At 36.7% G+C, this 12,296-nt stretch overlaps 1 protein-coding gene across 24 annotated transcripts in view; it reads right to left on the bottom strand.

The window, feature by feature from the left end:
• Positions 1-12,296, bottom strand: part of LOC144979231 (DNA repair endonuclease XPF-like) — a 124,710-nt gene that overhangs the window by 39,854 nt on the left and 72,560 nt on the right. For all 24 annotated transcript variants that reach the window (XR_013646669.1, XR_013646668.1, XR_013646665.1 and 21 more), the window contains 4 exons: positions 11,226-11,369; positions 8,219-8,404; positions 5,761-5,898; positions 2,228-2,359 (listed from right to left, as the gene is read on the bottom strand). Coding sequence is in view for 21 of the 24 variants with exons in the window: in XM_078925937.1 (XP_078782063.1) it covers positions 2,228-2,359; positions 5,761-5,898; positions 8,219-8,404; positions 11,226-11,369 (600 nt within the window). In the remaining 3 variants the exon portion in view is untranslated. The remainder of the gene's footprint in view (positions 1-2,227; positions 2,360-5,760; positions 5,899-8,218; positions 8,405-11,225; positions 11,370-12,296) is intronic.

Here is a 12,296-nt window from a genome sequence, read left to right as displayed (position 1 = left end):
CTACAACCACAACTACAACCACCAGCACCACATCATCACAACTACCACTACTACAACCACCACCACCACATCATCATCACTACCACTACTACAACCACCACCACCACATCATCATCACTACCACTATTACTACAACCACCAACACCACATCATAATCATTACCGCTACTACTACAACCACCACCACCATATCATCATCACTAACAACCATCACCCACCACCACATAATCATCACTACCACCACTACATCCAATACTGCAACATCATCTGAACTAACACTACTACAACCACATCATCATCACTACAACCACAACTACAACCACCAGCACCACATCATCATCACTACCACTACTACTACAACCACTACCACATCATCATCACTACCACCACTACTACAACCACTACCACCACATCATCATCACTATCACTACAACTACAACCACATCATCATCACTATCACTACCACTACAACCACCACTACCACATCATCATCACTGCCACTACTACTACAACCACCACCACCACATCATCATCACTACCACTACTATTACAACCACCACCACCACCACATCATCTTCACTACCACTACAACAACCACTATCACTTCAACTATAAATATGTAAACACATTGCCAAATACCATTCCAATTCCCTTTTCTTGTGTACAGAAATTCCTCTTTCGGCATTGAAATTCCTACGAGTAGTGTCTGAAATTCTTGTGAGCCAAATTTACAGTTGGCGTCTCTTAGTAGTAGTAGTAGTAGTAGTAGTAGTAGTAGTAGTAGTAGTAGTAGTAGTGGTAGTAGTATTAGTAGTAGTCGTAGTAGTAGTGGTAGTAGTAGTAGTAGTAGTAGTAGTAGTAGTAGTAGTAGTAGTAGTAGTAGTAGTAGTAGTAGTAGTAGTAGTAGTAGTAGTAGTAGTAGTAGTTGTTGTAGTAGTAGTAATAGTAGTGTTAGATAGGAGATGATGAAGGGAGTCGTGATAATTTTGTAGTGAGAAAAAAATTGATAACAGGAAAAAAAATGTTAGAGAGGGGGGGGGGGGGGGGGGGAGATAATATAAGATTGGGGAAGGGACAAAAGATGATGGCGATTACAATAATGATAATAATATGTGATGACAATGACGATGATGAAGATTGCATTATCTTACCTTAAATGCGGTGCTAAATAAATAAATAATCGATAGAGAAATGGTAAACTAAATTACGGAATGTCACCAATGATAAGCACACTTCCACTTAATTAAATATATAACATTTAAAAATCCAGAAAATTGAACGAAGTGAGAGAAAAAAAAGCGGTTGTAACCAACGGGGTTGAACTAACGATGACGATTTAAATTTAAATTCCGGAATGTCAACAATGATAAGCACACTTTCACTTAAATATATAACATATAAGTATTAAATTCCGGAATGTCAACAATGATAAGCACACTTTCACTTAAATATATAACATATAAGTATTAAATTCCGGAACGTCAACAATGATAAGCACAATTTCATTTGATTAAACATATAAAATTTTTTAATCCAGCAAATTGAACACAAGTTGTGACCAATGCCAGTTGAAACAAAGAATGACGAAAATTTGATTGCTGACTACACACTGTACCTAATGTGTAACGAATACAATAGCCTTGTCCATACCGCTCAAGACCCGGGTGATAGTTACGTCATGGTTTGGGGTCAAAACTCTGTACTGCCCTTGTTAAATTTGTGCCCAAGAGCACAGAAATACTTACAGATTGATATGAGAATGACTAGCAAAGCTTTTTAAAATTAAGGGTTGTTCTATCATCTGTCAACTCAAATGATTATTCATAAAATCTGCTAGGGTATAATGACTAATGATGTTGGGAATCGTCATCTGGCCGCCCTTATTGCTAGATACATTTGCGCACACCTACAGATGTTATTGCCCGACCAATTTTGAGCATTGATGGCCCATTCATCTCGATCTATGTTAGTGTGTATGTATGTGTTTTTAAGTAACTGTATGTGTGTGCATGTTTGATTGACAATTATTTACTTAAATTTACTTTACAATATCACCATTTTTCTTTCATGTGTATATGTGTGTGCATGTACAAAACATATCATAATTTCCTTTTTTATCTTATCTTTTTATAAAGTAATTTTTTATACAGTTAAAATGAAAAGAAAAGGAAAATCCTGACCAGTCTTCAGTTACTAACACAACAAATACAAACAAGGAAATGACTCACTTTTGGTGTTATATTGATTTCTAATTGTCCACCTTTCCTTGAACTGCCGACTTGAACTGGTTCCTCCATCCCCCTTGCCAGATTGGGGTTATCACTTGATTTACCATCTTGATCCTCTGTTATTACCATTGTCTAAAAGAATAAAAAATATGAATTAAATTCTGATTACTGTTGTCAATTCAGGACAATGAATATCACTTCTTAAACTGCAAAAACCTAAAACTTTGCAATTCCGTTAATTTTCACTTAAATTCAATTTCCAGCATCTGGTTCACCTCAATGTATGCGTTTTGAATGAAAAGCCTTGCCTCCTATGCCATATTTTCTTTCCTAATTGAAATGACTTCATCAAATTTTGAAGCTTTGAAATTGCCAAGCAAAAGCACCTCCTTCGTTACATCCGTGAGCAATTTGGCAAACAATTACCCATAGTTATCATTGAATGTCGGCGAAAATGTCTTAAAGAAATATCCATTTTGAAACAGCATGCAGTTACTGATTGTCTTAGTGCTGAAGGGACATCGCTTCAAAAAAAGTCTACAAAGATTTCTTTTGTAAATAACAGTACTGTGAGATGGCGGGTTTGAAGATGGAATGGCAACAATCCAGTTGTAGTAGTAGTGGTAGTGATGATGATGTGGTGGTGGTGGTTGTAGTAGTAGAGGTCGTGATGATGATGCTGATGTGGTAGTGGTGGTTGTAGTGGTAGTGATGCTGGTGGTTGTAGTAGTAGTGGTAGTGATGACGATGTGGTTATGGTGGTTGTAGTAGTAGTAGTAGTGATGATGATGTGGTGGTGGTGGTTGTAGTATTAGTGGTAGTGATGATGATGTGGTGGTGGTGGTGGTTGTAGTAGTAGTGGTAGTGATGATGATGATGTGGTGGTGGTGGTTGTAATAGTGATGGTAGTTGTGGTAGTGGTAGTGATGATGATGTGGTGGTGGTGGTGGTAGTAGTAGTAGTAGTTGTACTGATGATGTTTGTTTATGTTTATGTTTTTAAGGGTTTTACGGCGCTTGCAACACATTGAGGTCATATCAGCACCAGAAAAAGGGAAGAAAATGGGATAGCAGAGCTGCCAACCCCATCTGATTAGAATGTGTACAATGGGACCTCAAAATGGGGGAGATTTCATAAAAATGGGTACAATCCTGAAATCGACGGAAACTAACCATTGTGAAAGTAAGAGGAAGGTAAATTTACATAAAGTCACACCGCACAAGCTCAACTGCAGCAACAATGATGTTCCCAAGACAATAATCCAATCCTTTCAGAATTCTTTCTCCCAGCATGAAGATCATAATTGGTCAAAAATATGATCCAGCAAGCTTAAGATAACAGCGATACGAGCATCCAGGCTATTAAAACTAAAGAAAACTGAAGTGACTCTGTACCCTGAAAATGGGTACAATCTTGGGGGAAATGTGTACAAGCGCATTTATTGCGGCAGGTTGGCAGCTCTGGAATAGTAAAAAGTTCTAGAATTAAAATAAAGCATCCAAGAAAAGGGAAGACAAAGAGGAATGGGTTCAAATAAGAAACAGGTGTAGATTCCAAAAGCACTCTATCAAAGTACTTAGTTTGAGATCACTAAAAGTCTTATCCAGACACAAGCACAGGTCCCCGCTATGAGGAACACACTCAAATGTTTTACAAATCATGATATATATTATAAAGAAAGCATAATACAGTGCATAACAGAGAGATGATTTACAATGAAAAAAATATCATCTCCCAAAACTAACTATACATTCGACTGTTTCCCTCTCAGCCAGGACCATATAAAACCAAGTAATCTCATTCCAAGACAAAGACAGAAAGCGTGTTGGAAAACAGATATAAGGGGATAGAAGACACAGTATGTACCCCCCTGCCCACTATGGGAGGTTAGGAACCCCACCCAGACTGATGATGTGGTGGTGGTGGTTGTAGTAGTAGTGGTAGTGATGATGATGTGGTGGTGGTTGCAGTAGTGGTAGTGATGAGGGTAGTAATACTAGTGGCAGTGATGATGATGTTGTGGTGGTGGGGGGGGGGGGGGGGGGGGGGGAGGTATCCTTGGAACAAATTGACCTCACCGGAATTTGACAGAAGTTGCCCGAAACTCGGAATTTTTTGCTCCAGACCGGAGTTTTTTCCAGTGAAACCGAAGTTTTGGCATCACTGTCTCTTCCCTCTTTGTTGCCTCTTTTACCACATTTTAGTGAGCGTAACATTGAGAATGTCTTTTTCATGTTCGAGCGTATTGCCCTTACTTTCAGCTGGAATAAACGTTTCTGGTCACTACTTATTCAAAGTCAATTAATTGACAGGCAGAGCTAGAGATGTCTATCTTGCTCTTCCAATTGAATTATTCAAAGAATATGATCTGCTAAAAAGCAGAATTCTATGCGCCTATGACAACAGTTTAGGAACGAGCGCAAACCTGACTCACAAACCTTTTAAAAGTTTGGTGAGACCAGGAAATTAGTTTAAATAATTGGTGCAAAAGTAATAATTGTACCACATTTCAAGATCTTAAAGAAATGATTCTGATGGAGAATTTCTGTTTGTCTTTGCCAGATAACCTGTCTTCTTAAATGGCAGGTCTACCAAGGACAAAAAGCGTCCATGAATTGGAAATATCATGAATGACCTTCAGTTTCACCAGAAATCAATTCGTGATACAGATCGGACAGTGAACAAGTTCCCTCTCAGCACCATCAAAATGCTAGTGCCAACCAGAGGTAGAACTGGTCAGTTCGATGCCAACGGAGTTGCAATTCTTTAGTAAAAGTGAGTGATATTCACAATTACAAAACATGTTTCTATCTCAAAAATGATGTACTCATGAGAAAATACTTACCTCCATTTGCCAAATTGAAAACTAAATGAATATGTTTATGTTGTGTATATCGCATGCGTGAAAGAAAGGGAGGAAGAGAGAGAGAGAGAGAGTGTGTGTGTGTGTGTGTGTGTGAGAGAGAGAGAAAGAGAGAGAGAGAAAGAGAGAGAGAGAGAGAGAGAGAGAGAGAGAGAGAGAGAGAGAGAGAGAGAGAGAGAGAGAGAGAGAATAAGTAGGAGTCAAATATCTGTTCAATGTTATAGTTATCATATAACGTTATAGCAAGTGCAACTAAATGACAAATTGCCATATTTATGGGCAATAAAGATCTATTATTATTATTATTATTATTATTATTATTATTATTATTATTATTATTATTATTATTATTATTTATGACATGAAATGCAAATCACGCATACTCTATGTTGTTGACAGAGTCCTAGTTTACCTCCCTACCAATCACCACTCTTTTCAGGCCAAATTGTCAGGGCCTTACAAAATACTAGAAAAAATCAGCGACACAAATTACCTGAATCACACTCCTGACAGGAAGAAAAAGAATATCATCTAATATCATCTAAGCGCTTTTTTTGTAAAGCGCTTTGAGCACATTTAGTGGATATTGCACTATATAAAGCTCAATTTTTTTAATTAAAAAAAAAAAAATCAAATACATATTTAACTTCTTAGAAGGACTCAAACTTACAGCTTTTTCTCTTATGAGATACTCAAAGGCCTCTTTCTCATTGCGAAGTGTCGTCAGATAACGCTGTTCTTCCACAGACCCCTTGTAAATCATAAAATAAACACGAAGTGGCCTGCCTGGTCTTGAAGCTTTAAACACCTGAGAAGTAAATCAAAAACATAAGTGAAGGCATATCATTTTTAAAGGACTGCATCCCTATTTATGACACCCTCATTCATTAGACATTATATGAGGCCTGTAAATGCACAATTTGCGAAAAGGCTGAAAAATGTCAGCCATATGTTCGCATGACCCCCCCCCCCCCCCCCCCCCCAACAAAAAAAAACAAAAAAAAAAAAACGTAACATAAAATCCAGACGCGTCGATTGCCTTAATATCGGCATTGCGGTCGACGAAAGTCTCAGGCATTTTAATGAATAAAGATCGTATCAATGTATAAACACTTGAAAATTGTAAGATAATAGAACGATATAGTTGTGAGCTTACTCCTTTAGAATGAAATTCTGATCATCAAAGATGGATAAAGTCAAAAACTGGGCAGGATTACTTGGAAATGTTTGTAAACAAAGTTTTACCGGAACCGCAACTCTCACTTTCACACCGTCCCATGATTCAATGCCCAACCTTGGCCGAGTCGGGTTATGGCCTGGTGAGGTCACAGTGGCTGAAATCCCAGCGAAATCAGCCACTCTATAACTATAATAAAATATTAGCTGATTTCAGACCAGTAGATCAGCTTCCGTGGTTCAGCACGAGATCACGAACGGTAAAATCCAGGGAACGAAATTAACTTATTTTCGGGTTTTCCCGATATGACGTATGGCACTATATTTTAATAAAGAACAATAGAGAGAAAATAAAACGAAATAAGATGAGAACTAAACGGGGGTGGGGGGGATTCGTTTGTTTTGCGTTCAAAATAACAAAAATAGGTATCAAGGCTGAGATTAAAAGTCTGTTTCTGGAAAATCATGCAAAAGTCTGAAATCAGCCAAATGGCTGAGAATTTACAGGCCTGTTATATGACATTCAACATTATAGATGAAATTCATAATACACTGCCCTGGAATATACTTCCCAATTAGCATACTTCAATTCAGATCAATTCTGTGTTCAATAAATAAAGATCATTTCATTTTTTTTTTAAAGAAAAGAAAGCAAAATAGATCTATTAATACTATTGTTTCTTTTCTCTCTTGCTTCACAGATGAGAAAGAGGATTAAGGGATACAGAACTGCACTTCAGATTTACAAATGATCCTTGCTTTCAGGATTTCTAAAATCTGGAATTCGCTTGTGGTTCCAATAAATTCTTGTGGAAGCTCATTCTATGACACCACATTAACAGAAAATATGAATATGTGTTCTAGCTTATATAGTTATAGAGATGTAGGGCTATGGTCAACCATAACTCCATCAAAAATATTTCCAAATTGATCATTTGGAACAGTTATGAAATGTAATTTTGTGAAACATGGCCAAAGCAGTAGTAATTAGAGAGAGAGAGAGAGAGAGAGAGAGAGAGAGAGAGAGAGAGAGAGAGAGAGAGAGAGAGAGAGAGAGAGAGAGAGAGAGAGAGAGAGAGAGAGAGAGAGAGAGAGAGAGGAGAGAGAGAGAAGGAAGAGAGAGAGAGAGAGTGAGAGAGCAGAGAGAGAGAGAGAGAGAGAGAGAGAGAGAGAGAAGAGAGAGAGAGAGAGAGAGAGAAGAGAGAGAGAGAGAGAGAGAGAGAGAGAGAGAGAGAGAGAGAGAGAGAGAGAGAAAGAGAGAGAGGGGAGAAAGAGAGAGAGAGAGAGAAGAGAGAGAAAGAAGAGAGAGAGAGAGAGAGAGGAGAGGAGAGAGAGAGAGAGAGAGAGAGAGAGAGAGAGAGAGAGAGAGAGAGAGAGGAGAGAGAGAGAGAGAGAGAGAGAGAGAGAGAAGAGAGAGAGAGAGAGAGAAGAGAGAGAGAGAGAGAGAGAGAGCAGAGAGAGAGAGAGAGAAAGAGAGAGAGAGAGAGAGAGAAAGAGAGAGAGAGAGAGAGAGAGAGAGAGAGAGAGAGAGAGAAATTTTATTTATTGCATGATGTTCGCCGTTTAACATGACCTATAGAGACTTTTTTCTACAAATTGGAAATCATTCATATTCATCAGCAAGCAGCTGTGTAATGAATTTTATTACATAGCCTACACAGAAACATTTCACCTTACTAAGTCAGATCAACGCATACCTAGGCCCAAATTTTTCTATGAGATTGAAATTGCTAGTTTCATTCTAAATGGAAATTACTGGAGAACATATTCCAGAAGTAACTCAAAAATTAATACCAGACTACCTGAAGCTGCGAACAATGAAAGTATTTAACAAAATTGAAGGAAATAGCTAATGAAAAGAACAAAATATGCAACACGAAACTTTTTAAACCACCTCTACTACCAACAACAAAATCAAACTTGATAACTTTAAAAACCAAACAAACACTTACCTCAAGTTGCCTGACAAGACCCATGTCTGGATCATACAATACAACATATTTGGGTTGTATCTCCTCCAACGTACGAGCCAAACTATGGGGGTCATTACATCCATGAAGAGGATGAATCACCAGTGTAGGGGAGCCTACTATTCCATAATAAGTGTCTCTGAAGCATGTTATACCCGGTGCTTTTCCCTAGATATAATGTGTTATTACAAACAAATCAAGTGATATAACTAGAGCATCTCAAAAGCATACATCTGATATTTTGAAAGAAGACTAAAATAAATATAAATTAAGTAAATCCTTTCAAAATTGATGGAAAGTTTTGTGATTATTTTTTAATTGAAACTAGCAAACCTTCTACATCTTGATGTAAATCAAATCACTGAGATATATGTTATCTCCGCTTGTCTCCCATCCTTGAACGCCAGACATAAAGCTTACAGAAGCTGGAACAAGGAGATGGCAGGCAGAGCAGTCCGAATAGTCAGTAAACAATGACAGTGGTGGCCAAACAAAACAAGCTAAAAGGGTATTACTATTGATGGTTTGCATTCAAGAAAAGTACTCAGTTGCTCTTCCCGTGTGATCAATCGTACCAATACACAAAACTATGTGTAACACTTAACGTTTATCATCTGATTGAGATAATCTATTGAGAAATAATCATGCACAGGGTGGTCTAAAAACAAATAACAAAGAGCAGAGTAACATGAACTTCATTTATTTTATTGTGTAAACAATCAGATAGAGTTGTCTGAGCTGGCTTGAGGGAGTGTCTTTAATCCTGTATTTTGATTGGTCAAATATCTACTCCATTCTATAGTTTTTCCTTCCTCCCTCTCTCTCTCTCTCTGCAACATATGCGCGCTGCCCAAAATCAATAACAATGAGCTGAGTAAAGTTAACTTAGTTCCTTCTATATAATGTATTGACATAGCAATGACCATGAACATCTTTTTTCTATTTTTGTGGGGGAAATACTACGTTTAAATCAAAGCCGTCTCCACTGAGTAAAAATCTTTTTGAATTTTGAAAATCCACTCATAAATAAAAAAGTTATGCAGTTTCAAAGGTGTCATTTATTTGGCTGACTCACAAAGAGAAAAAAAACTCGGAAAATATGGAACGCTTTCTCTGCGTTATATTCTGGATTGTAGCTGTACCTCGCTTAACACATGGAATATGGTACTGAAGGCAAATTTCTCGGAAAATATGATGAAGACATCAGAAGAGCTCTAATTTGTATAGTTTAAGAGCTTTGTGGCTTTATGTCAACCAAATTTTTTTTTTTTAATATACATAGTATTGATCAATTGGAATATTTCAGAAGTGTAATTTTGTGTTAACAACCCATACAAATGATATGAAAAATGTCTGCTAAATTATTATCAATCAAAAAAGTCTGTGAGACCATGACATGTTATTATTGCTGGAGAGAGAGAGAGAGAGAGAGAGAGAGAGAGAGAGAGAGAGAGAGAGAGAGAGAGAGAGAGAGAGTGGTGTGTGTGCGTTAATTTACTGTGAGGAAAAGAGTAGTTGGACAAGTCTATTTCAAAGAGGACAAAGAATGTTAAAAGGCGAATTATCAACTGATTAGTAAGACAAAATGCTAGAGCCGACAAAGTCACACCCCTTTGACGTAACAATAAATTGCCAAAAAAAGCGAGAGAGAAGGGTCTTCAGACTTTTCGCAGCAGAGGTGCCAGGGCCAAAATTGGCCAAATATAGAATTTTATTTCTTTTGTTAAATTTTATTAATTTATTTTACTCTCATTGACATTTATCCTAGTCTATTCAATTTTTTTGTTTGCCAAATTCAATTAAATTTTTATGGGGATCAGTCTTAGTAGTCAAAACCATGCGAGTTTCTATTTAGCCACTTTTTAAATCGAATTTGGCAGCCTTGCCTTGCTGACGTCATGTTCGTGTCAAGCGAACTCATTGGGTTGATGTTTTGTGATGACACTTATCATATTCCGATGGAATGTGAAACATAAATAGATGAAATGTGCATATATAACCATATAAACGGCAAAATCTCTGCTCTTGATAGAAATATTTCACTCAAAAGGGAAAACATGTTTTAAGTTTTCTAGTGATCGCACAAGTTTTGCCGTTTAACATAATCTAAAATGACCTCTTTACTAATTGTGTGCCAACTTTCAGACATATTTATTGAAAAAAACGCGTCGTAATGAATTTTTAAAAATAGTTAACACGAAATTGCTGTGTCCCATATTTTGCCTTGTCATTGTCATTGCTAATTGATATGATGAGAGAGTGGACAGAGTGAGTAGAGTTCTTGGAGATGTATCTATACTTTAATCAGTGTTTAATTTCAACACATCAAGGCATAATGTTGTGCTTTAAACTTTGAAGGATGTATGTGTGTATTGTGATTAACATTTGTTTTGAATTTGCTAATTGTTCTCTAGCTTCCTGTTTAAAATGGAATCGTAAATTTTAGGGATTGAATCAAATTGATTTAAAATTTTTATTCAGCCATTGTAAAATCAACCTAAGTCGCAAAAATATTGACGTCCTGCATCAGAAGGATAAAAATGTTGTTAATGAACTGGGTAATTTTCATAGCAGATAGTAGTCTGTTTTTACCTGTATTAAATACAAACACAGACAGACAGCCTTGCTCTTTCATTTATTAATATACATTTATTATAATCTTGACCTTAAAGTAAGTTGTATTTGACAAAGCACTGCTCTTGCTAGTTGAAATCACATTCAAATATTTCAAATGATAAAAGTTAAGCAATGTGAGGAAAAATGCAAAAAATAGCAGTAACTCCTTATTTTACAGAAATATACTTCTTTTACTATTCAAAATAAGCAATTAACTCAAACATTTCTAAATGAAAAGAATTTGGCAAAAATACTAATAAGTTTCAGTTCAATAATAAGAGACATAAAATTCTACTAAGTTCTCTTTCTAAACTGTTCATAGTACGGAAAGTTTTCAAAAATGTCCTGTCATATTAACTAATGTCATATCAACCTGTTCTTTTTCTGTTGACACTTCCGTAGATGTGGTAGGTCCCTTTGAGCCTCTTGCCATTTGAGTGAGTGTGAGTGTGTCAGGATCCAACTTATCTCTCCCATTGCCAGCATCTTTCTTTGATATCTTTCCCAAATTATCATCCTGTTGAAGTGAAGAGAACGACGGAAATTGTCAAATAGGAATCCACATGGACGAAACAATAAGGCATTGGTAACTTAAAAGCAATAGATAAGATTTAAAGAACCTCCCAAAAAAGCAAAATAAATAAAATTTTATTCATTAATCTCTGAATACAATTCCATCAGCTACCTAAAGATAAAATTCATGTTTAAAAAAAAAATTCATTTAAGATTATTTTATTTTATTGATGTTTGTTTCTTTTCTTTACAAGTGGAAACCAGTTAGTTGAACAATATGCCACCCCCCTCTCCCCCCACTACAAACACAAACGAACACTCTAACCAAAAGACACTATCCCTTCTTGACATTTTGATAATCAAGCATACAGTGGGTAGCAAAAGTATTTGACACTTTGGTTGTTCAAGAATTTCTCAAAAATTATGAAGTCAAATATAACGAAACTCACATCTTAAGCATCTTTAGATGCTAATATACATTGTCTATTCAAATGTATACGGACAATTGAGAAACATTATATTTTGTAACTTTTATTAACAAAACATAAAATTTACCATAAGTATTTAACACCTTGAGGACACAGGTACGCGTCAAAGGGAGCAGATCGAAGTAAAAGACCAGGAACTTGAAGATATAGACACTTTCTGCTATCTCAGGAGTATAATCGACAAAGATGGAGGCACGGAAGCAAAGGTGAAAGCACGGATAGGAAAGGCACAGGCTGCATTCACATCTTTGAACAGAGTTTGGAGAACTAAAGATATCTCCCTTCGACTAAAGCTAAGCCTTTTACCGCACTCGGACAGGACTGTCCTGGGACGAATTTGTCCTATCCCACTGAAGAAAACTTTTATTCAAAACAGGTACCGCACTAGGACAGGACTGTCCCAGGACACACCTCATGTATCGCTTGTGCAAATACATTATCAA

This window comes from Berghia stephanieae, chromosome 1 (assembly GCF_034508935.2).
Source record: "Berghia stephanieae isolate SIO BIC M18660-M18661 chromosome 1, UCSD_Bste_1.3, whole genome shotgun sequence".
NCBI classification, from domain to species: Eukaryota; Metazoa; Mollusca; class Gastropoda; order Nudibranchia; family Aeolidiidae; genus Berghia; species Berghia stephanieae.
The sequence above is the reverse complement of the archived record's forward strand: the minus strand, read 5'-3'. Positions and strand labels throughout refer to the sequence as shown.